The following is a 26,048-nucleotide window of genomic DNA, read 5'->3' on the forward strand; positions in this document are numbered from 1 at the left end:
ATCACGTGAGAGCGTTTCACAAACCCACCTCCATCGCAATCCCCATTTCAACATTACCACGACAACAAAAGAGTGTATTAGCGATCTGAACTCACCACAATGACTTTAGCCCCGAAACCCACGTAGTCCTGCCAGGCCACACAGAGGACGTAGGGCAGGTAGAGGGTGAAGTAGATGATTCCTCCGCAGGCCGCCGCCAGGTTGGCACGGGAGAAGATGGTACTGATGAGGAAGCACTGCATGATGGTTACCACAGCAAAGGAAGCCAGGAACAGGAAGACCACGCAAGGGTCGCTGTAGGGAAGCAGGTTCCCCATCTGATTGGACGGGAGGAGACGGATGAGATTATGAAACCGGGTGAATTGGGTGTGTACGTGATTGCGTAAGGATTCTGTGCGTTCTGTGTGTGTGTCTGCTTCCACACACACCTTGAGAATGACCACCAGCAGCGAGGCGGAGATGAGCAGGGGGATGAGGCTGCTGATGAACCAGCTGAGCCACAGGATGCCGTTGTCCAATCCCATGATCCTCATGGTCTCTTTGAGCCGCGCCTCCTTCTCATAGACCACGCCCTTGATGATGAGGGCCACAGAGTACATCCAGGCCAGGGTCATGAAGAGAGGCATGGAGCGACTCATCACCCGCAGGAACCTGGAGAGGAGGGAACACGGAGGAATCAGGAAATCATGAAAATGATTAAAGATACACCGTACTTTTGCAGGCAGTGTTAACAACTAATCGGAGCTTGTTGCCTCTGCTCTGCCATCCTATGCTCTGCTGTCTTATCTTGTGCTCTGCTCTGCTGTGCTGTGAAATGCTCTGCTGTCTTATCTTGTGCTCTGCTCTGCTATGCTGTGAAATGCTCTGCTGTCTTATCTTGTGCTCTGCTCTGCTATGCTGTGAAATGCTCTGCTGTCTTATCTTGTGCTCTGCTCTGCTATGCTGTGAAATGCTCTGCTGTCTTATCTTGTGCTCTGCTCTGCTATGCTGTGAAATGCTCTGCTGTCTTATCTTGTGCTCTGCTCTGCTATGCTGTGAAATGCTCTGCTGTCTTATCTTGTGCTCTGCTCTGCTATGCTGTGAAATGCTCTGCTGTCTTATCTTGTGCTCTGCTCTGCTATGCTGTGAAATGCTCTGCTGTCTTATCTTGTGCTCTGCTCTGCTATGCTGTGAAATGCTCTGCTGTCTTATCTTGTGCTCTGCTCTGCTATGCTGTGAAATGCTCTGCTGTCTTATCTTGTGCTCTGCTCTGCTATGCTGTGCTATGGCATGATTTTATATTGTGTTATACACCTATACACTATAATATTTCATCCTGGCGAAACAAAACAGCGTCTCTCCAAGTATCTACAATGCTACTTACATATCGTCTACGTAGCAGGGGTAAGGCATCTGTTGGATGTAAACTCCAGTCTTCTCTTGACTGCCCGTCACTGCCCTGATGATGCCCTGTTCAATAACGTCCTGCAGGTAGGAGAAACCGCCCCAGATGTAGCGCAGGTCCTCAAAGGGGTCCGCCCGGGGACCAGGGTCCCAGTAACTACAGAGAGACCAGGGTAGAAAGTTAGGAAGACATGTTCATCTACTCTATATTCAGGATTGGCGTCTAATACATTATTACAACATACTGGACTCTTGGCAACCGGCGGCCCCACGGGCCAAATACAACCTGCGAGCCAATTTGATTTGGCCAGCCAGAGTTGTCGTAGGAACATTTTTGTTACGTCATGTGTCTTACCCGTCCTTGATCTTGTTGGTGCGCTCCACGTTGTCGATGTCCATGCGGATCTTGTAGTTGACGTTACCCGGCAGGTCAGAACTGTTGCTACGGGCGATGTCCGGAAACACTATCCCAGCCCAGAACTTCTGGTTGTCTAGGAGACCCATGGATTTGTTGACCAGTCTTTCCTCATTGGCCACTGGCTCTAGTTTATCCAGGTTCACACACTGCGGAGGGATACAAGAAGGGTTGTCAGGCTAATAACTACTCGCTTGACTTCAAATGACATGTACAAATGAATTACACATTTGAATTGGTTTCTCGTTTTGACAAATGCCCACTGAAACACTTATTTAAATGGCCATTGGCAAGGTAGAAATGTGTTAAAGTGATACGCTGCACTAATACCGCAAAACGCATAAGCCAGCATGACTGTTGAAGGTCTTGGCCTCCAGCATTTCAAGACTCCCATACTTTGAAAGGACCAGCGTCACCCAGCCAAGGCCTATTTGGACCCCCAAAACTATTTTCAGCCAGTATGTGTCAACTAGAATGATCTGGAATGGAAAATCATTAGCTTGTCTAATTGCGTTTAACCCTGGCAACAACACTTACCCTTTCATTGAAGCCAATAAAATCGATCAGCATTTAGCTACAGAAAGCAGGGTTACGTAAGACACTGACAAACTGTCCCAAAGTCTAAACTGTGTTAAATTGATTCGATGTACAAAGGCAATGGTAACTGCGATGTTCCCAGGGAACCTGAAGGCTTAGAATGACCGAGCCATCTATTGGGAGCTCAGCGTTAACAGAAACCAACCAGCTGCTTATTTATCATCTCATGTCCCTTTACCTTGAACTGAGCCGACAGAATTAGATGGGAGTGTAGACTATAGAACGTTGGCCAATTCCACCTACGGTACGCAAATTGTCTTATTCGTGTCATCCAAGTGAACAGCGGCCTTTGAGAAGGGCTCAACACACGCACCTCCATAAAGCGGGAGATGGTCTTGATAGCGTCGTCGGTCTCGCCGAACACCTCTCTCCAGGTGTAGGCCGAGCCGGCGGGGCGTTTGTCCTCCGCGGCCTTGGTCAGGAAGCGGGACACGTCCTCCACCTTCCACTCGGTGCCAGCCAGACGGTCGTTGAAGAAGCGGGCACTGGCGTTGTTCTGAAGCAGCGTCTAAACAGGAAGGAGGTAACAGGTAGATATAGATTCCGATAGAGATGCCGTATTTGTTGCCTAACATTATTTGTGTAGTGTGGAGCTCTCTCATAAGCATTTCCACCAGTTACATTTTTTTAAAGACTAATAATATATATATATATATATATATATATATATATATATGGAAATACAAAAGAGAATAAGACAAAGACAATGTATGGTCTAAACTGTCAATTTTGACCGTTTGTTCTTTGATGCCTTCATATCCTTCATCCATCCTATCCATTAGCCTGTATCTATTATCAGAGGTCTCCTATCAATACCACTCCCACCACAAAGTACTATGTAATGATAAGTCCATTTCAAGCCGTTGTGGTTAATGGCCACCTTAGCTGGAAGCCACTAAAAATACCACAAGATGAATTGCTATGGAGAAAATGCCTCTGGGGAGTTCATTTTTTGTCATATATTTGTCATATATTTTTCGACCACTGTGAGGCACTATGGGACTGGTGATATACATTGCTGGCAGGACCATGGCTATTCTAATAGCACGAGGAGGAGCCATGTTAGGTAGCTACCTCGGTAAGAAACGGAAAGATCCTGTCTCCTACAGTTACCTTAAATGAACATGAATCGAATCATGTAATATCGTCGTTGCTTGTCCCTTCCAACTGCATGTCTGATTCTCAAAACGATAAACCCACTGTGTGTACACCGAAAACACTGTCCCCTCTTTTCTAACCCGTTGCAACAAAAATAAAAAAGGAAAGTTCTGAAACTGCAGTAAAAGTGCAGTAACTGCAGTTGCTGTGGTATTTTGGACACAGCCATTGTAGAATATACTGCACTCTAACTGCAGTTACACTGCAAAATTACTGCAGTTTATTTTGGACGTAGTATTTGCAGCATACTGCAGTTATACGGCACTCTGACTGTAATATTTAGTTACGATGATGGAAATCTTGTCAATTAATAGTGATAAACCACACAGCGAATGATGTATTGCTTGGACTGTCTGAGGGTTCTTTAACTTCAAAGTGCTCGCACTTCAAATACCCCCCTCCATTCATAGCTCTGACTTTGCTGGTAGCTACTTTATTGATGTACTTTTACTATGACTGTGATATGTGGCCGTCCCACCGAGCAATCTCAAGATCAACGCACTAACTAAGTCGCTCTGGGTAAATCTAAAAGATCCTTGCTTTCTTTTAGGCTAATAGGAACCATGATCACATTAGCAGACTCAAACCCTATCAACACTAAACCTATACGCGGAACCTTATTTTCTGTTTTATGTGCTCTTCTACAGTGCCCGATGCTGTTGGTGTCATGACAACAGATCGACTGTAGCTACTGTATACTGTAGGTACAACTGTAAATACTATGAGATCAGATGAGAGTAGAAACTCACCCGAACCAGGTTCATCTCCTCACTGCTCTCAATGAAGGTCCAGATTTTAGGCCTCATCTCCTCCCACATCCCACCCAGGTCCCTCAGGATACCCAGCTCCTGGAACGTCTTGTTCATCTGGGTGAGGGGTGGGGAGAAAGAGAGATAGAAGAGGGTGAGAGAGAGAGCGAGAGAGCGAGAGAGCGAGAGAGCGAGAGAGAGAGAGCGAGAGAGAGAGAGAGAGAGAGAGAGAGAGAGAGAGAGAGAGAGAGAGAGAGAGAGAGAGAGAGAGAGAGAGAGAGAGAGAGAGAGAGAGAGAGAGAGAGAGAGAGAGAGAGAGAATGGAGGGAGGGAGGGAGGGAGGGAGATGGTTATAATGGCTGCCTGGCCTCAATGCCGAGTTAGTAGAGAAACATTTATGTGTAGGTTCCTTTTCACGCAGGCTTCTTGGTGTTCCTTCAGTTAGAGTCTCTCACCTCGTGTATGATCCTCTGTGTGGCGGGAGTGTCGGGGGTGTACAGGATCTTTCCCATGAGGAGAGGCTTCAGGGCCCTCCAGATCATCCTGGAGACGGGGCTGGCTTCCAGACTCCTCATCATGCTGTTGCAGTACGGAGCTGAGGGGCGGAGGACAGACGGACACAGGTTAGTATATCACATCACTGTAGGCAGAGTATCCAGTAGCCTATACACTTTGAAGAGGGTTACGGTAGCTATCTCTGTGATAACACCAGGGAGGAATACACTAAGAGCGTCTGCTAAATGACTTAAATGTACTAGTGTCCATACATCCTGTACACCCCCCCCCCAAAACTGTTAAAAGCTTTACCAAAAATTACAAACTGAAATTGCATCTGATTGAAGTGTGTAGATTCCTTTTTTTTACTATAAACTGATGAACAAAATTGATCCGCGTTTGATACAAGTAAAAACTATTCATGAATTGTAGAGCAGGGAGTTGACCCAAGGACTGACTTGAGGTGTTGTCGTAGGCGGACACGGGTTCGTCGTCGCTGCCGTTGCCGCCGCGGTTACCGAACAGGGCCTTGTAGTTGTTGTCCTCGTACCAGTTGAGCGACTTGATCTTCAGTCCGCCGCCCTCGGGGTGGCCACAGACGATACGGGACACGGCCTGGTACATGTGGCTGGGGGAGCCCGTGGCGTTGGCCGTCAGGTAAAGGATCTCGTTACGCATCTCCTTCCAACTCTTCATACTGGCCAGCTGGGGGAAGAGGAGTGGGGTGTGTACGTTTAAGAAACTATTGAATCTATTGAATCTTCTGAATCATATTATTTAGGATCTTGTACCTATTTATTAGAATGTTTACTCTTGTATTTGTGCATTGTGTTCTACTGTGTTTTGTGTATGCGTAAATTAAAGTATTTTCATAGTACAGTATATATGTGTCATGTCAACACATGATTACAACATGTGCCAAAGACATGTTGAGACATGTTTACTCCAACACTCTGACATGTTCTAGAACCAATGTACTGTGTGAGTTCAAAGAGTTAATGAAAGCTACCCCAGGTAGGAGTCCTTGGCTGCAACGGGCCCTGGTCAAAAGTAGTGCACTATATAGGGAATAGGGTGCCATTTGGGAAACAGACTTTGTTAGACATAAGGTGAAAAACACTTGTCCTAACAGCCTGGGACAAATATAGCAATTGTTCTTGTCACACACACTCAATTGGCATGGTAGCCTTGAACATGTTGAAAACATGTGGCTTTTGTGGTCTATTGTGCAATCCCCCTCCCATATTTTCAGTAAAGGATAATAAAAAATAAAAAAACATTTTAAATACTCAAATCCTTATTCTCCTCAAGTCAACACTACTTGTGAGAATTCTGTGTCCGGTAATAAATTAGAATAGCAACGGGATCACTGTGCACTCTAGGTCAAACATGCCGACAATACACAAACATTTAAGCCTTTAAAAAAAAAAACTTCACAACTTCTATGAGAGTTGAACTTTTTTTTTTAGTGCGGAACATCACACCTTCATGCGTCTCTGGATTCCCGGGGTATACGCACTAACCACACTTCCGGGAGAGCGCCATGGTCCCCTTCTTGATTGAGTATTGAGCTAATCTGGGTCTTTAGGTGTGAAAGTGAGGTTGGGAAAACCAGGCTGACCTGTGTGCTTGAGAGTGAGACAGGCTCTGGGTGCACGTATCAGTGTTTGCACAACGGAGGGAAAGAGAGAGTAACCTGTCTAATAAAAGGAGCCACAGTGGACTCGTTGAAGACGGTGGATGGAGCTAAAACTAACGCACCTATGCATGACAAGGTCTTTTGTCATTTGAGACTGAGAACGGGTAGGTCAGTAGATATAACTCAGCATCTTTCTGGAACTATAAATATATGTTGGCTTTATTATCCAACCTCGTTCGATAATATCATGTGACACGTGATTAAATTAAACAGACTGGATATTGTTGCACAGTTCTTGTGGCTTTTTGCCACAAGGAGACGACTTGAGACCCTCCGACACTTAACATATCTTCATTGACGCTGATCCTTTAATTAACAACCCGTTTAGAACGGTGTAATCACTTAGAGCAGTGTAATTGTTTAGAACGGTGTAATCAACAAGAAACGGTGTAATCGTTCAGAACGGTGTAATCACTTAGAATGGCGTAATCATTTAGAATGGTGTAATCACTTAGAATGGTGTAATCATTTAGAATGGTGTAATCGTTTAGAACGGTGTAATCACTTAGAGCGGTGTAATCTTTTAGAACGGTGTAATCGTTTAGAACGGTGTAATCACTTAGAGCGGCGTAATCATTTAGAACGCTGTAATCGTTTAGGGCGGTGCAATCACTTAGAACGGTGTAACCACTTAGAATGGTGTAATCGTTTAGAATGGTGTAATCGTTTAGAATGGTGTAATCGTTTAGAACGGTGTAATCACTTAGAACGGTGTAATCATGTAGAACGGTGTAATCGTTTAGAATGGTGTAATCGTTTAGAACGGTGTAATCACTTAGAACGGTGTAATCGTTTAGAACGGTGTAATCGTTTAGAACAGTGTAATCACTTAGAGCAGTGTAATCTTTTAGAACAGTGTAATCGTTTAGAACGGTGTAATCGTTTAGAACGGTGTAATTGTTTAGAATAACAAAGACATTCCAGCGAACTATGAGATCTGCTTTCCGCCCTAAGGGTCGGTGGTTGCAGCTGATTCGGGGAGCCGCCTCAGCAAGTCACATGCTTCCTCAGCTCCGTCCAAAAACACACAAAGAAAGAAAAAACAGTGCAGCCAGTGGGAGGAGATGGGAGGGAGGGAGGATTTCTCTCCTCTCCACCTCAAGTAGAGCTCTCCGTATACCGTGAGAACCTTGACAGAGAAAGGCCTCGCTCTTTCTCTTTCTGTCTGTCCCTGTCTCTCTGCCTCACGCCCGCGGGCCAGACATATAGCATGCAAACAGGCCGAGTCATTTGAGGAAGGCAGTGTTCTGTTGGAACCCCTCGCACCTCCAGCCTGAAGAGAGGTTACTAAAGGTTATGTCTCAGAGCCGAGGCAGCTCACCGCTAGTCCGCAACAAGGCTAACTAAGCTTCTCCCCTCTCACACCAGGGAACATAAGCAGCTAACGGCAAAAAGCTGTGGTTGAGGTAAAATAAGGGTGGAAAAAGTGTATATTTTTCCGTTTTTGAGACATTCATACCGGTTGCCTCTCTTGTCTTGTAACATTGCTGCTTGTTGGACTTGTTGAGTAGGGAGGGGATCATTCAATCATTAGTTGAAGGGACATTTCTTTGTCTCTGCCCATGGATTTCCCCTGACATACAGTTCTGCCAGACAGCGTATGCTAAACACTTCAGTGGGAAAGACCTCTCTTTCCCACAGCTGTGGCTGGAGAGAGGGGGAGGTGGTAGGGAGAGCGATTGAGAAGAGGGGGCAGGGGGGCAGAGAGTCTCGTGACTAGGTGATCTATTGTTTGTTCCCCTAGCACATCCTGCTAAGTCTCTTAGTGTTCACCAGCCATGTACTTGTTTTTTTCCTTGAATTTTTTGTTGTTGTACTTTAAAAAAAACCTATTTTTCTCCCCAATTTCGTGATACACAATTGGTAGTTTACAGTCTTGTACCACCGCTGCAACTCCCGCGCGGATTCGGGAGAGGCGAGGTTCAAGAACCATGCGTCCTCCAAAACACAACCGTGCCAAGCCGCACTGCCTCTTGACACACAGCTCGCTTAACCCAGAAGCCAGCCGCACCAATGTGTCGGAGGAAACGCCGTACAACTGGCGACCGTGTCAGCGTGCACCCGGCCATGTCCTGACCTGGACTGGTACCAACTGGACTGCTGACACTAAACAGTCGATTTGTTGCGAAAGACTACCCTTGTGTACAAAATGACAGGGTTACTGCCATTTGAGGCGGCCATTTTGTGAGGGCCAGAGCACCAAGCTAGCTTGTTTATTATTAAGGGGTTGGATTGGTTTCGTTTGCACATTGAGGTCCAACGCTGTGTAGCGGGAGGACCTGTTTTTGTCCGACCACTACTACAACTGATGGCTCTCTTAGTGGTTGTTTTCGGCCGACATTCAAATGATTTCACTGATAAGGCAGTTTGCTTCAAAGGTTGTTTAAGACGATCCAAAACAGATGCATACCCAGAAATGTACATCGAAACGTGTGTGTGTGTGTGTGTGTGTGTGTGTGTGTGTGTGTGTGTGTGTGTGTGTGTGTGTGTGTGTGTGTGTGTGTGTGTGTGTGTGTGTGTGTGTGTGTGTGTGTGTGTGTGTGTGTGTGTGTGTGTGTGTGTGTGTGTGTGTGTGTGTGTGTGCCTGACAGACAGTACCTACCTCTACAGCCAGCGCTCCCAAGCTCTCCAGCAGACCGTCGGTTGCCGCGGATACCTTCTGGACGACCTCAGGGTCGGACTTCACGTCCTTCTGTTGTGGGGGAGGAGGATGAGGGAGAACGGGGAGAGAGGGGGTAGGGGGGGACAAAAGACATGAGAACAAATACGCTCCAGGGACACTTCAGAGAGGGTTTCCTGTTCAACCTCATCTGTTATTGACTGTCACAAGAGGGCCGCTGAAATGTGAGCTGCTGTACACTCACAGCTGACCCCAGACCAGTACTTAGTTGCTAAAGTGGTTCTGAAATGGAACCTGATTCCTTATATAGTGCATTACATAGGGAAAGGTGTGCCATTTCAGCGCACCTTAGCCATTAAGTACAGGTCTGGGGTCAGCTTTCCTTATAGGTTCAATATTGCTGCGATCCATTGTCCATATTAGTGTACCACTTAGAATGCAAGCCTAACGCAAGGCTTCATTTTATGTATAGTGGTATGATGTGGATATTGGTTCAGGGCCTATTCAGAACAGGGGTTATTTATTCAAACCCCTCGTCTAATATCCCTGATCTGTTTTGTTAGGGAGGGAAACCTATTAGTCTTTTTCAGGACAAATAGTCTCGCTTTTACACCCGCTTGAAATTACGGCTGATTCAGCGGTGCGATATTTCAACAACTATTTATGACATTTCCTCCCGTGTCAGTTGACCATTGCGACAGCGTTTTGCATTGGCAGACTGTTCTGTACACTTGGGCACCTTCCAAAAGCTCGTCCCAACAACCGGACTGAGAGTTCTGACTGAGCTAACGAAACTGGGTCAGCTAAAATGGACCACTCTTTTATCTGCATCCAAGTGTGACGGTCATCTGAAGTGTAGAGGGATTCTATTCACCGTATTGTTGAAAATGAACTAACTAACTAACTTTTCTTTGTCTTTGTGTGTGTGTGTGTGTGTGTGTGTGTGTGTGTGTGTGTGTGTGTGTGTGTGTGTGTGTGTGTGTGTGTGTGTGTGTGTGTGTGTGTGTGTGTGTGTGTGTGTGTGTGTGTGTGTGTGTGTGTGTGTGTGTGTGTGTGTGTGTGTGTGTGTCAGTGCCAAAAGTCTATATTCAGACACTTGCCACAACAGGGTTCACAGCCTCCCCAACCCCCATTTCAAGAAAGGGACAAGGGACGCATTCATTGTCAATCTAATGTTTTGTGACCGGAACAGGATTTGTTCTTCTTATGCGATAAGAACAGAAACCTTGTACAGAAACAGGGATTGGTAAGTCCTGACCCTAAATGGTAATCATGCCAGGGAACATGATGTTCTCTTTATCAGAAGAAAGAAGGTTTGGTGTCAGCAGGCTAAATTATCCCGTCATAAAGTGTGTGTGAAAGTGAGTGCAAAAGGGAATAGCCTATTCAGTTTGTCTGACTGACCAATCATTTAATAATACATTGAACAAATTAAGATTAGCTAGGTCTATAGCATTGTCTTATTAGGCGTACACTGTTAAATCCCCCAGTGTTAAAGCCCCCGTTGTTAAAGTGTTCATTGTTAAAGACGCCGTATTAAAGTGTTCAGTGTTAAGTTTTAAAAACTGTTAGTATTTTAAGTGTTTCTTACCCGTATGGGTTTCAGGAAGTCCAGGTTGGACAGGAAGTGGTCCTGGGCCTTGTTCAGCCAATCAGGGGAGGCCTTGCAGATGATATCTTGAGTGAGCCGTGACACATTCTTGTCGGAGATGGTCACAAACTCCTCCAGAGAAGTGGTGTTACACATATCTCTAAGATGGACGCCGAAACCTCCAATCAGGACCTGGTAGATAACATTAAATTATATTTCAGGGATCAAGTTCTTGCAGTTGAGAAAACGGAAAAATAAAATGTGTTGCGAGGATGTTGGGGAGAATTGTGATTTCATGCTTTAACTGTGACAACTTTCACGATGAATGCCTATTCAGGAATGATTTGGCAAATATGTTTTGAATCATATATCATCACAGGAAAGCTGTTGTCATGTCACTGCTCGTAGTATTACTGCCTCTAGAGGCATTACCAAACTGTTCTAAAATGTTGCTATGACTCAAACAAAGATGTTTGGGGAACGTTATTTCTAACCTATCAGAAACACTTTGGAAACCCAATATTTTTTACATTCTATTCCAGGAAGATATTTGCTTGTGGAATGACCCATAAATAAAATCAAATTTCATTATTCTACATTTCCACATGGCCATAGCTATCGCACAACATGGTCAACAACTAAACATATGAAAAATGTGCACAGTGCAGCTTTTCAGTCATGCATGGGGAGATTATTATTATTATATATATATATACTGTCCGTGGAAAAAGGGCAGAGAGAGGAGGGGGGGGGGGGCTGATGGGTAATAAAACATCCACAGTGGGGGTGGAATACAGTTAATAGATCCACCGCATGCGTGTGAGCCCCTCTCCGCACATGCTCACTGTGAGGCAGACAGAAGATGGAGGAGAGATGGAGGGCGGAGCAAAAGTCATGTGACTACTGCCCTCCAAATACAGACAGTGATGAATATCTGCTGAAACTGAGCTTAATTCTTTTCCCCCGAGAAAGAGGATGACATGAGCCACAGACTTGGCTCTCATCCCCCTTTCATTACACGGTGTTACGAGTTTAGCCGTCTCGCGGTATATATAGTTACGGTCGGTCCGATACCAGCAAACCAAGGTCATGGCATGTGTGACTGCCTTTTAAAAAGGTACATGATGTGGTGACAAACGGAGAGATCAGCCTTCTATTTTCTCTTCACACACAGTCAATATGTTTACCTTCTCTAGGTTGAGGTCAGCCTCGACAATCTGCTGGACGGCGTGATGGGATAGGGAGGCGTTGCGATGCAGGAACGACGATAAGGTCTCCTTATCACGGAGAAAGTCCTTCAGCTTGAAACCTGGTATGGGATGATGGGAATGCACATTCAACAGACTGCCTAGGAACACCGCACTGCATGATTAGAAACAGAAAATGACAGAAATATGTTTTTACGGATAGAATTGTGATTTAGAGTCGAAACTCATCATCTTGAATAGAGAAATGATCGTCTATTATCTGGGGAAACTCCAAATACACAGCGTTACTTGGGTGAAAACTGTAAAGTCCTCAATACTATGGTATAATAGAAATATTATACTAATATACTGGCATGGACAGAATGGAGTGATACAGTGAGGGGGAGACATATCATGGACAGTCTACCCCGCTCAGGGGGCTATTGTGTTCACTGGGTCAGAACATTCCAGAGATGTCATCTCCTCTTAAAAACCAGTTGAAGTCAGCTCAGCACTCTACTGCTTCGCACTCCGCAGCTGGGGTTACTCTAGGGCGTTCCACTTTTGCCCAAATACTGGGCAGGAGTACTGGGCTCCTCACTTTTCACTCGGTCCTGTCCCTTCCTTCCCAGCTTGAATTGGAAATATCCTTACTTAAACGACAGTTAGCACAGTGACAAAAGAAGCTGCCGGATACATGGTAAAGTAGGAGCATTACCCCTTGGGGGGTGGGGGGGCTACTAGAAGGGAGTGTTACCCATAACTAGGGCCAAGAAGTTTTTCTTGATCAGAACCCTAACCCTATACTCTTAGAAACAAGTTATACCTAGAACTTTGTCTGTCCCTGTAGGAGAACCATTTTGGGTTCCAGGTAAAACTCAACTGTTTACACGATCTAGACAGGAAACACTTAGCTGCCCCAGAGGCTCCTGGGAGCAGGTCAAGGGGGACGTGGTGTGTGTTGTAGAGACATCCCCAGAGCATAGAGACGACCCCAGAGCAAATAACCAGGGAGTGGTAATGAGCTCTAATCATCCTGACTTCAGGAAACAAGAGACTGGACTAACAAGAGCACTGAGTGAGAGTACTGCCGTGAAAGACCAGAGGGATAGCCCCAAAAGGTACCGTCTATCTGCACTTGGGTCCTAACTACTGAGTGAGAGTACTGCCGTGAAAGACCAGTGGGATAGCCCCAAAAGGTACCGTCTATCTGCACTTGGGTCCTAATTACTGAGTGAGAGTACAGCCGTGAAAGACCAGAGGGATAGCCCCAAAAGGTACCGTCTATCTGCACTTGGGTCCTAACTACTGAGTGAGAGTACTGCCGTGAAAGACCAGAGGGTGGCCCCAAAAGGTACCATCTATCTGCACTTGGGTCCTAACTACTGAGTGAGAGTACAGCCATACAAGAAAGAGGGATAGCCCCAAATGGTATCGTCTATCTGCACTTGGCTTAGGTGGTTAGTATGCTGCGTCTTTGACCTACCAAAACAATAACAAGTAGGCTAGAACAATACGAGACAGACTGCCATCCAGGCTTGTCACTACTTGCTCTGGCTTCTGGTGAAAAATACTTTATAGACATGAGGAGACATATGTTTAACATGTTCCCAAAACTCTCTGACTCAACAAACAACCTACAATCAGACAAACAAAATAGCCGCCTTTGCCAAGCGTGACAAATGACAGTTGGCTACAGATCATTTCAGGTTGATAGAGGAAGTGGAACAAACGTACTGACTGAGAGGGTCGTGGTCACCTGAGGCCCGAACGACCCGCCCTGTTTCCCATAGGGATCTGATCAAAAGTAGTGCACTATATGGGGACACAGAAGATGATGGTCCTGACTGACTGAGTCTAATAACCTGAGAGAAGGAAGCTGCCTGTGGTGTTATTCAACAGAACAAAAATGGGAAATGAGAGTCGGACTGATTTGGAACTTGACCGACCGACGGGGGGGGAAGGACAAACAACGTGGGACACTAGGCAAGCCAGAACTCTTTGAGAAGGAGAATTGTGCGTGCGTGCGTCAGTGGGAAGAGAACCGAGAGGAGTTTAGAGACCTTCGAAAGAACAAACGACCCACCTAGGAAACCTTTCAGTCAGTCTGGCTGACACATCAACCCATTACATTAAAACTAGTCTGGGTTACAAACCGAAAAGACAAACGCAAGCAGCAGCATACCGATGTCTAGCATATAAAACATACAGCCAAGTGAGAGAAGAGTAAAGTGGATATATTTCATGAATAAGATTAAAGTGCTTCCGTTGTGACACGAGGCACTAATTCTAATTCTATCGTCAACATGAACTTTCTCCCCTTTGACATAACGGCACTTCACTGTAAGGCTTCATATAGTGGAAGGATTTTTAGAGAGGGTCGATGCAGAGCTGTGATCTGCTCCTAGACTCCTTTTAAACACTGAAGTAACCAATTGTAACACTGGTTGCTTTTAAGTCCTGATATTCAAACTGGTATTTTTAACACGGATACATTTCTCCATGTTTGGCCAGATTGTTCACGTGATTTGTTTTATTTGCATACAACATAATTATGTTGGAATTAGCTATTACACAATAGTGTTTGACACAGTCTTCATGAACTGAATATCTCAGGTAATATCTTAACTAGGCTCTGGAAGGAAGCCTAGGTGAGAAGTTATACTGCAGGAGTAGATTGACGATAAATGCATGTTGGAGGGGGAATGTGAAATACTATTCAGACCAAAGTGGGGTCAGTGAGTTCTGTTTTGAAGCGATTAATCTTTTAGTGGAAGGCCTATGTTAGTCTCTGAACTACTCTTTTCTCAATAAAAAATAGTGATAGTATGGTTACCACAGACAGCTCATTTATGCTCCTTTATGTAATAATGATAATAATAATCATAATAATTTGCTAGCTCTAAAATGTGTCAGCTTGATGGTTTAACAGAGGTGTTAGCGTTAGCCTTGATGGTTTAACAGTGGTGTTAGCGTTAGCCTTAATGGTTTAACAGTGGTGTTAGCGTTAGCCTTGATGGTTTAAACACTTCTTTGGGAAGTGGGGGGCAGCATTTTCACTTTTAGATGAATAGCGTGCCCAGAGTAAACTGCCTCCTACTCAGTCCCAGATGCTAATATATGCATTTATTATTAGTATTGGATAGAAAACACTTGGAAGTTTCTAAAACTGTTTGAATGATGTCTGGGAGTATAACAGAACTCATATGGCAGGCAAGCACCTGAAAAAAAATCCAAACCGGAAGTGGGAAATCTGAGGTTTGTCGTTTTTGAACTCAGCCCCTATCGGATACACAGTGGGATATGGGTCATCTTGCACTTCCTAAGGCTTCCACTAGAGGTCAACCGTCTTTAGAATGTTGTTTCAGGCTTCTACTGTGAAGGGGGGCCGGATGAGAGCTGTTTGACTAAGGGGGTCTGGCAGCAGCCTCGTTCTCAGTCACGCACATTTCACATGAGAGGTAGCTCTCGTTCCATTGCTTTTCTACAGACAATGGAATTCTCCGGTTGGAACATTATTGAACATTTATGATGAAAACATCCTATATATTGGTTTTATACTTAGTTTGACAAGTTTCTACGACCTGTAATATAACTTTTTGAACTTTTCGTCCGACTGGACCTGAACGCGCGTTTGGATTTGTTTACCAAACACCCTAACAAAAGAAGCTATTTAGACATAATTGATGGACTTTGTGGAACAAATCAAACATTTATGTCAAACTGGGATTCCTGGAAGTGCATTCTGATGAAGATCATCAAAGGTAAGTGAATATTTATAATGCTATTTCTGACTAATGTTGACTGCGCAACATGGCGGATATTTCTTTTGGCTGTTTTGGGCTCTGAGTGCAGTACTCAGATTGTGCTTTTTCCGCAAAGTTAAAAAATAAATCTGACAGCGGTTGCATTAAGGAGAAGTTTGTCTATATTTCCATGTATAACACATGTATTTTCATCAACATTTATAATGAGTATTTCTGTAAATTTGTGTGGCTCTGGAAAATCACTGCATGTTTTGGAACTACTGAATGTAACATGCCAATGTAAAATGAGATTTTTGGATACAAATACGCACTTTACCGAACAAAACATACATGTATTGTGTAACGTGAAGTCCTATGAGTGTCATCTGATGAAGATCATCAAAGGTTAGTGATTAACTTTATCTATATTTGTGCTTTTTGTGACTCTTCTCTTTGGCTGGAAAAATGGCTGGGTGTTTCTGTGACTTGGTGGTGACCTAACATGATAGTTTGTGGAGCTTTCGCTGTAAAGCATTTTTTAAATCAGACACTGTGGCTGGATTAACGAGAATTTTATATTTAAAATGGTGCCTAATACTTGTATGTTTGAGAAATTGTATTTATGAGATTTCTGTTGATTTGTATTTGGCACCCTGCAATTTAATTGGCTGTTGGCGAGGAACACCGTTCCCAGACAGGTTAACAGTGGTGTTAGCGTTAGCCTTGATGAGGTGCCATGAGGCTCATCCAGCAGCTGATGTTACCTAATTAGGGAATTCAACCAAAAGAAGTCAATTAATGGTCAATGTCAGTTGTACGTTGAAATATGACATTGGTATAATGTTAATTCAACATGTTTTGCCCAGTGGGTAGGTAATATGTATGGCAGATATGTACGTAGGGGTGTGGGGACTGGGACACCTCAGGACTCATGCAAGGGAAAGATACTATCATCAACCTGATTTCCTCAAAGACCTTTCCCCCCCTCTTCCTGGGCCAAAGTCATGACAGCCCCATGTATTTTCCACTCTGAAAATGGCAGCTCAGCAAGAGCCAAAAGCTAACATTACAGTATCCATTAAATCTGTGGAGCAGTGTGCAGAAGTTTATTTTCAATGGTATTCATTTTTTTTCCTGCTGGTAATACGATTCACCATCTAAAATGAGATGGACAGTCACGTGAGGGGAGAACGGAGCACATAATGACCCTCAAACAGGATGCAGACACATTCCAAGCCCGGGGTTGGTCCAGTTCAGACACAGAGATAGCAGTCAGAACATTGAGGGGCCAGTTAGTTTAAATCTGTATCCTGTTGTGATGGGTGGGCCCAGGGAGGTCTTCCTGCTACTTAAAAAGAGTTAGAACAGGACAGGGGTACTGCCCTCTGGTTGGCCCAGCAGCAACCTCCCCACCCAAGGACTGGCATGGACTGATCACACCAATGCTATGCCACCCATAGAAATTGAATTACTAAAAGGGACAAAGCCTGGTCCCATATTTGTTTTCGCCGTCTAGCCAACTCCCAGCAGATCTGGGACCAGGCTAACAAAGCCCCTCAGACCACCACGCTTTTGAATGGATCACTCATGAATCGTAGAACAATCAATGAATCGTAGAACATTGACTGGAATGAGAACGTCCATTCGAATAACTATTTCTATGCTGCCAACCTGCACCCATTGCCCTCCATTACGAGCCAAACGGCCCCATTAGGAGCTGTATGGTCGCCAGTAATCTGCTTTTCTTCGCATTAGGAATTTGGGGTTTCATGGAGGCCATTAAAATATAAGCATGCCATTTGCTCTGAACTCTCTGCACCGTACGGCCCCAGGAAAACAAGGACTTCCCTATCAAACAAGTCTCAAGCTCAATACTATGTGCTTCAAATCGACAGCGTGTGCCCTACGTCTATAGCTATGAGGCATGTACAGATAGGTGATCATACATACCTACTGAAAAACTAGGCTAATCAAACTCAGATCAGTATGCGTGCTATGTGTCTATTGCTCAGGGCCTATGTACGCATGTGGGCACAGGCTTAGGATCAGATTCAGTAACATCACATGCAGAAACAAACATAACATGTGATGTCATACAGTATATAAACAATACGTACAAATATATAAATCAGCATAAATTTATGGACAGTGCATCAACGAAAAGGTTATCCATGCACATCCCACTGGGCACAGATGGAAGTTCAACACCTAGTTTTCATTTACATTAATTTACATCATTAACGTTGATTCAACATCCTCACTTTGCATTTCTTTGTTGAAATGACATGGAAACAACATTGATTCAACCAGTTGGTTGCCCAGTGGGATGCATCTTTAAGTCTGTAGCTCAGGGTCTATGTACTGTCATCTGTCCTACCTGCCGTGTTGCTCTGAAGTTTCCCCAGAGCCCGCACCAGAACTTTGTAGCCCTCGAAGCTCTTGTCATTCTGGCTGTAGAGGAGGATCTTCTTGGCATCGATGAACAGACGGGAGATTCTGTGTTTCATAGAGAGACGATTAGACGACGTGAGGAACAACGGTGGTAAAACACACATGCTGATCCTCTGGAGTTGAGGGTCTGAAAGGAGGAACAATGCTCCTCATGGCACGGTCCATTATTTCAAATGCTTTAATGTCTTAGCTTACATTGTTTACTTGGTTGTTTGTCACAGACATGACTAATCAAATCATTCTATCAAATCAGTCAATGTTAATTTTTTTTTTTAAAAGGGTCAGTTCTCCGGGATGAACTCACATAGAATCGTTGAAGTTGCCCACCAGCCCTGGGCTCTCTCCTGGTGTGGGGTGGCGGAAGCAGGGGTTGTTGGCGTTACAGATGATCCCTTGTACCCAGGGCAAGGTGCCCGCCGAGGGCATGGCCTTGTTGGGGAAATGGCCTGGAGAAGGACAAATAGGGAAGGTTCAATGATCGACACCACTCTACGTCACAATATCTCCCTATGTAGCTGCCCAGATGGCCACTGAAGTCAAATGATTATGTTGGGTAAACGGGGTACTTTAGCCAGTCCCCCAACATTTCACAATGGCAGAGCAAGGAGGACTGAGTGAAACTCCATTTCAGCTTGGCTCAATTCAGAAGATCGAAAATAACAGCCAGGCAGCCATCTTGGTTTAGCAAGAGTACAGTACAACGGGGGACATCGCGTGGGCACGGATTCCTTGTGTACTCTTGAGGAACTGTGTTGTCTAACAGTGAGGCCAAGGCTGCGTCCCAAACGGCACCTTATTCCGCAAGTGCTCAAAGTACTGCACTATTTTGGGAAACAGGGTGCCATCTGGGACGGAGACCAAGAGAGATGGGGGGGAGGGGGGGTTATTTGGTGAATAATTGCCTCAGTGAACTACATGACTCATGTGACCGTTGGATCAACATTCACTTTCAGTGACGAGCCAAAAAGAGGTTATAAGCAAACCGTTATCTGCTGCTGTACAGTAGCCCAGCCAGATTGTGAGGCAATCGAATAGAGTAGGACTATTTAGCGTGACCCAGTCCTGAGGTCAATACTGTTGAGTTCAATGGGTGAAATCAAGTATTACTATCTACGGCCGAGTTAACTAGAGTTGACAGGTTTGACCATCAACAAAATGGTGACGTGCACATTCTGCTAAACGAGATGTTACAGAAGTATTCCCGTTTTCCTTTTTTGTCAATGTGTGTGTGTGTTTGTGTGGATCTGACAAGCCTTTGTAGTAACACTTGAATAGTTATTTCACATTCCACCGTTATGGTATCATACAGTGAGTTTAATAGCCGAGCCTACTGGCCTGCTATCCAACCTACACTGAGTGTGCAAAACATTTTGAACACCTGCTTTGTCCATGACATAAACTTCCCGGGTGAATCCAGGTGAAAGTTATGATCCCTTATTGATATCACTTGTTAATAAATCCATTTAAAAATCAGTGTAGATGAATGGGAGGATTTTTAAGCCTTGAGACAATTAAGACATGGATTGTGTGTGTGCCATTCAGAGGGTGAATGGGAAAGACAAAATATGTAAGTGCCTTTGAACGGGGTATGGTAGGTACCAGGCGCACTGGTTTGAGTGTGTCAAGAACTGCAACGCTGCTGGGATTTCCACGTTCAACAAGAACGTGTATCAAGAATGGTCCACCACCAAAAGGATATCCAGCCAACTTGACACAACTGTGGGAAGCATTGGAGTCAACATGGGCCAGCATCCCTGTGGAACGCTTTCGACACCTTGCAGGGTCCATGCCCAATTCATTTAAAGGGGGGTGCAACTTAATATTAGACAGCCGCTCCTAATGTTTTGTACACTCAGTGTATATCTGTATTATACAGGAGGGCAAAGGCATAGCCTTCTGACCTGGTGAAATACAGTATGTATGTCCCAAATAGCACACTATTCGCTATGGGCCCTAGTCAAAAGTACTGCACTATATAGGGAATAGGATGCCAATTGGGATGAAACCAAGATCTTTACTGGAGACCTGTATTGACAAGATAGAGATAAGGAGGGCAATAGAAAGTCTAGTAGCTTTACATCCTTCTACTGACGTCCATTGATGTGTACAAACATACTAAACAGTCCAGTGTTGTTGGAGTCTTACTGGTATACATTTAAATTCAGGAAGTTAATTTAATGGAGATTCATTTATTATCGTTTTCGGGTGAATTTTGCAATAATTCAATTTCATTTGCTGCTCTGATTTTACCGAGAGAAACAATTCAATTTTCGCTTCTAAATTTAGCTTCTAACTCAAAGTTGAGAATATATTATCTGTGTAAGTAACAAACTGTTCCCAGAGCTGTTATTGTGTAATACAGGCCAGCGGGTCAATATATCAAATATTGACCTACCGAGTTGGATATTGACCAACTGATTGGGATGTTTTTTAAGAAAACTGTATAGAAGGAAGACCTTGGCTTGGGATGAGTCATGGCAGGTAAGGACATGAATGTACTCTTCTCTGCATTGACATTTATTGGACAATAAAACATTTTTTCTTCCTTTCCAGTAGGCCTATGGAACATTTCCACATGTTCACACAGCCCACTATTTTTCCCCCCTCATCCATTGTTCTAGAATAACTAAATCCATTGGGACACATTTCTTGTGGGAATCTCCTGGCCTCCACTGTTCTGTTGTGACTATCTGTCTTTGATACGAACAGTAATGTCCTTTAAAAATGATGAGCTCTCTCTTTCCCTGAAGTATCTTTTGTCTCTATTGCTTTGCTTTCCAAAGAGTCTTGGACTCAATAAACACTAGTGGCCTATGATGTAAAGGACAACTGTCGAGCATCCCGTTGTCCTCCATCTTGTCATCTGACTCATCTAACTACAAAGAGTGATAAACGGGAACAAATGATGACAGGAAACAGCATTTGGACCAAATGTCATGAGACCTCTAGTGCGTCACTACTTACCCGGCCGAGACACTAACATTTTTCTTGAATTGCCTCATTATAACTGAGTGAATAAATCACCATAAACAAGGCTAGATTTGAGTCAATTTGAACAATTCAAATTCTAAAAGCTTTATTGTCCTTCAGATGTACATAAAACAAAAAATCGTCTTTCACAGGCTAATACATTGTGGTTTCAGGCACTCTGTGTATGTGTGGGCTACTTACACTCATGTTGCTCATACGGCGGGTAATGCATCCTCACAGATATGAGGATGAAGAAGATGAAGAGCGGCCATATTATCTCGATAATTAGCTGGAGCTGAAAGGGAAGTCCAGAAGGTCGATGAGAGGCTGATAAACTCAGTCAGGACAGACAGCATTCAAACAGTGAAACTAATGCCATAGTAAGGATGTCTGGTCTCCCTACAGAACAACCCATTTGGAAATTTCAATCATACAATCATCTGTTGTTTATTTGGGGCATAACAGCAGATAAGGAGGAATCTTTGAACCTGAAATTGTTTGCAAAGTAGGGTGGCCATGGATGTAACAAAAACAATTACGCAAAAAAATTATTGAATGTTTCAGTGTCCTAGAGCAGTGGTTCCCAACCAGGGGTACTTGGCCTACCCACGAGGGGATACTTCAGGGGTACTCCGGGTAGAGCAAAATGCACTTGGTAATACAATAACCAAAAAAGGTTGGGAACCACTGTCCTAGAGTAGACAACCCACCTCTAAGCTTTCTTTGTGTACTTTAGTCTACAATCCAGGTTACCAATTTCTTGACTATATTGGATGGGTCATTTTGATTCTAAATGAGACATTTCCTCAATTACAATTCAAATCTAGGACCCCGTTTAGAATGGACTGGTCCTGCTTTACAATGGAAGTGGGTCATTCCACAAACCACTATGAGGGAGTCAGGCAGCCATTAAGGGGTTTATCAGCTGTTGGCAAATATATTATAATCTTTATCCTAGCTAAGACTGGGAGTGGAAAGGGAGAAGGGTTGGTTGGGTGGACATATGTCCACAACAGCTGCTGTCCTCCCAGCCCCATCCTCACCGAGCATTGGTCAAATGGAGGCTGGGGATCTGTTCTATAAATGTATCTTGTTCTTAGATACTTCTGAGAGATTTTGAGGTTTAACAGTTTGATGACACGATAAGGCGACGGTGTAATTTAAAATGTTCCAGAATCCAAACCTTTTTTTTGTGGAAATGTGTACTTGAGAGAGCACTTAAAACTCCTCTGTGCTACCATTGACGCCCTGCTTCGTTGACGTCATCGACGGTCTGAACATCCTCAATTGATTCAAAGGATAAATAAAGTCCATTCAACGGGTGTTTCGCAATCTCATTCCTTTTACCGATAAATGGAAGATGCTCTTCTTTGTGTGAATTGGCCACACAAACGACAATAGTAACACATTGTATTGCTACTATACCTTGTAACCACTAAAGCTTATTATTCCACTTTGCCCCATGCTCCCCTTATCTCACAGAATCTACGTGGGGTTGATAGACTTGTTCTATATAGTAGCTACTTACTGTCTGTCTCCGTCTGTAGGTGAAGTTCTTCCACAGCAGTAAGCCCAGTTGAGTAGAGATGGCCATCTCGCCTCAGGGACCTATGCTACAGCCGTCCAGCTCCCAACTGCAGAGCACAGTGACAACACAGTGAGACTCGCTGGACCTTTTCCTACTGCTTTTCAGCTCCCAACTGCAGACACGCAGCACAGTGAGACCAGAGAAGCAGGCTGTTTGAGTCCACTGGACACCTCGCCACTCATAGGTCAAAGTCCAACCAGATATAACCATCAGATTCCCCAATGGATACTAGACTGTATTAACCAATCGGGGCAGTTTTTACACTGTGCACTGGTGGCATTTCCAGAATTGAGAGATTCAGTGTCTGTTACAACAACAACAAAAAACACACACAAGGACTTTTGGATCTTCAAACAGTCAGTGGATACTTGGCAAGTGAAGGTGTGCCACCCACACAATATAACACAAAAAGACGAATATCTAAACTACCAGATGTTCTCATAACATGACATTTCAATTCAGTGCAGCAATTGCAATACAGAAATGAACAATCCCTACAATGAGCATGAGGCGAATGCTGTTACTATTTATCTAATTATATAGCCAGCTGTATTATTAAATACTTTCAGATGCAACAGAGTTTTTAGGATATGAATGGGTCTCTGTGTGGCTCAGTTGGTAGAATGCCGGTGCATGCAATGCCAAGGTTATGGGTTTGATTCCCATGGGGGACCAGAATGCAATGAAAAAGTTTGCACTCACAACGGTAAGTCGCTCGTGGTGAGAGTCCTTTTAATGTAGTCCTTTTAGTCTGAACTTGCCATTCAATCAATTTTGGGGAGGCTGGTGGCCTACTGGTTAGGGCGTTGGACTAGTAACCGAAAGGTTATAAAATCAAATCCCCGAGCCGACGAGGTAAAAATCTGTCGTTCTGCTCCTGAACAAGGCAGTTAACCCACTGTTCCTAGGCTGTCATTATAAAAAAAATGTTCTTAACTGACTTGCCTAGTTAAATAAAGGTAAAATGATGGCGATGCAACAAGCTCTCAAACAATTGGAATGTCTATTCTCGAGAGGAATGAAGGACCAGCAGGCTACGCAGGTAACATTTCATTTGTAGCCTGGGTGGATGGATAGCCTATTCAAAAGATGTAATTGGGCAAAATCGGTATGATCGTCTACCTCGGGGCCCGGCATAATAAAAACAGATGTTCTAATGAACAGATCGTGTATTGGTTACATTGGAAGTCGTTGTTTTTTTTATCAGCTTCAACGCATAACCATAACAAACCACTACAGTAGGCCTAGAAGTTGTAAACAACATCCCCTGCAAATTAATCAATGCGGTTGCCTGGTGCAGAATTGATCTAGGGGGTTTTAATGTGGTTATTTACTTTTTATTTATTTTTTATTTACTTGTTTAATCTTTTTTTTTCACTCGTTCCATATCCATATGATGATCATATTTTTTAAATCCAAATTAATCAATGCGGTTGCCTTTTTATCCAATTGCCTGTTATGGTTTCAACTACGTCTCAAAACATTGCAAAAATCATTCAGAATATGAACATCTTACAAAGGCTAAAATAACAAAAGTATGCAATGCTTTGATGAAACAGGCTATGAAAAAAACGAATGAATAACAATATGACAACCACTATGGTCAACGATGGATCGACAACAAAAAAACATAATTGCAAAACCCGTTTGGTAAACATCTCCTTCTTTAACTACAACATCAAGCCTGAATCAATGAATCAGAAACAAGCATTCATTAAAACAATAACAGAATTTCACTATAAAAACAATTACACAATCTAAGACGTTACATCCTATAATTGTAATCGAATGTCAACCATATCAGTGCAATATAATTATCGAAATAATTTCAGAACTTCATGCTGCATGTTTCATTGTTTCAAGAGGAAGGGGTTACTTTCGGTCATTCAGCCTAAACGCAGACTCTTCCATACAATGAACAGCAACAGATGCTGTAGCCCATACACTGTATTCATCAAACACAATACGGTAATATGCGATACAGGACATCAAATACACGACCCACAGTTTGTAATCTTACCCATCCTACCAAAAACCTCATAAATGCATAAGTTATTCAATACATTTGATTAAGGATAAACACTGGAAATCATGTGCTGATTGTTGTTGTGAACAATGTCGCGTACTATACAGGAGGCAAAGATGCGCTTTTGTTTTGAACAGATTTACAGACTGAATCAAACAACCATATACATCCGTTCTGTACATATCAAATAATAAAGTTCCTTTAGGATGTTGCATGACACAATGCATATCACCCACAGAGCCACTTAACAAAGAAACAACAAAAACGAATAAAGAAAAACAACCGACCTTTTCCCCAAATGCTGCGAAATTCCAATTCTTCAATGTTCATCAAATATAATTCCTTGAATTTGAAAATGTCCAATGGACGCTTTTGTATTCGCCTTTTCACGACCGTTATTGTCTTCGCTGCTCTGTATCTGGTTCTAACAGAACTGCTTTTTTTCTCCTCCAAGCTTTTATAGGGGCAGCCAATGCAGCCGCTTTCGGAAGAGGAAAGGTAACTCGCGGTCAAAAGGATCCAAGGCTGGTTGTGTTGCTGTCTCCTTAAACGGGACGCACGTGTAGAGAGAGAGAGAAAAAAACAGCTCTTAAGAGGGCTACGGCGCCCTATGCATATTTATTTCGGTATTGAATCCGTCCATGCAATGTATATAATCATTTTATGATTGTGTAATTGTCATATCTGTATAATAGCCTAATTTGTGGTTGAAAACAAGTGCTCAGTCTTGTCAGTGGCCATTGGGGACATAATCGAGTCCAATAAATACCAGTATTCTATGACAGACTCTAAATGTAGGTTCAATCTGAAGGCATATCAGTTCACACACTTTATAAAAATAGAATTCTGTTTTATCCTTTTGAAATATAATTCTATATTGTTTGAACTTCAGATTTAACGTCCATTTAGAGTCTTTCATAGCATATTGATATTTATTGACCCAAAGACCATTCCACCTCAGTGACTTTGACTAAACAGTAACTAGACACACAAGCTTGATGACCAGGTTTAGTGGTTAACTAACAACAGAATACTGTTCAACGAGCTGCATTCAGGGCTTCGGGAAACAGCAGAGGATGCACCCCCATATCTACATTGACAGGACTGCAGTGGAAAAAGTGGAAAGCTTCAAGTTCCTTGGTGTACACATCACTGACAAACTGAAATGGACCACCCACACAGACAGGAGGCTAAAGAAATTTGGCTTGTCAATTAAAACCCTCACAAACTTTTACAGATGCACAATTGAAAGCATCCTGTCGGGCTACACCACCCACAACCGCAAGGCTCTCCAGAGGGTGGTGCGGTCTGCCCAACGCATTACCGGGGGCAAACTACCCACCCTCCAGGACACCTACAGCCCCCGATGTCAC

At 43.6% G+C, this 26,048-nt stretch overlaps 1 protein-coding gene across 4 annotated transcripts in view; it reads right to left on the reverse strand.

Annotated features, from left to right (window-relative positions):
* LOC124019095 (phospholipid-transporting ATPase ABCA1-like) overlaps positions 1-25,119 on the reverse strand; it is a 40,936-nt gene extending 15,817 nt beyond the window's left edge. For all 4 annotated transcript variants that reach the window (XM_046334460.1, XM_046334459.1, XM_046334458.1 and 1 more), the window contains exons 1-16: positions 24,963-25,119; positions 22,590-22,695; positions 21,263-21,356; positions 18,396-18,537; positions 18,018-18,136; positions 11,895-12,016; positions 10,708-10,899; positions 9,099-9,188; positions 5,256-5,502; positions 4,758-4,897; positions 4,303-4,419; positions 2,709-2,903; positions 1,739-1,947; positions 1,364-1,540; positions 429-651; positions 96-317 (exon numbers count right to left, since the gene is read on the reverse strand). In XM_046334460.1, coding sequence (XP_046190416.1) covers positions 96-317; positions 429-651; positions 1,364-1,540; positions 1,739-1,947; positions 2,709-2,903; positions 4,303-4,419; positions 4,758-4,897; positions 5,256-5,502; positions 9,099-9,188; positions 10,708-10,899; positions 11,895-12,016; positions 18,018-18,136; positions 18,396-18,537; positions 21,263-21,356; positions 22,590-22,655 — 2,355 coding nt within the window. In that variant the 5' untranslated portion in view covers positions 22,656-22,695; positions 24,963-25,119. The remainder of the gene's footprint in view (positions 1-95; positions 318-428; positions 652-1,363; positions 1,541-1,738; positions 1,948-2,708; positions 2,904-4,302; positions 4,420-4,757; positions 4,898-5,255; positions 5,503-9,098; positions 9,189-10,707; positions 10,900-11,894; positions 12,017-18,017; positions 18,137-18,395; positions 18,538-21,262; positions 21,357-22,589; positions 22,696-24,962) is intronic.
* Positions 25,120-26,048: the final 929 nt, after the last annotated feature.

Source organism: Oncorhynchus gorbuscha, unplaced genomic scaffold, assembly GCF_021184085.1.
Source record: "Oncorhynchus gorbuscha isolate QuinsamMale2020 ecotype Even-year unplaced genomic scaffold, OgorEven_v1.0 Un_scaffold_7:::fragment_2:::debris, whole genome shotgun sequence".
Lineage (NCBI taxonomy): Eukaryota > Metazoa > Chordata > Actinopteri > Salmoniformes > Salmonidae > Oncorhynchus > Oncorhynchus gorbuscha.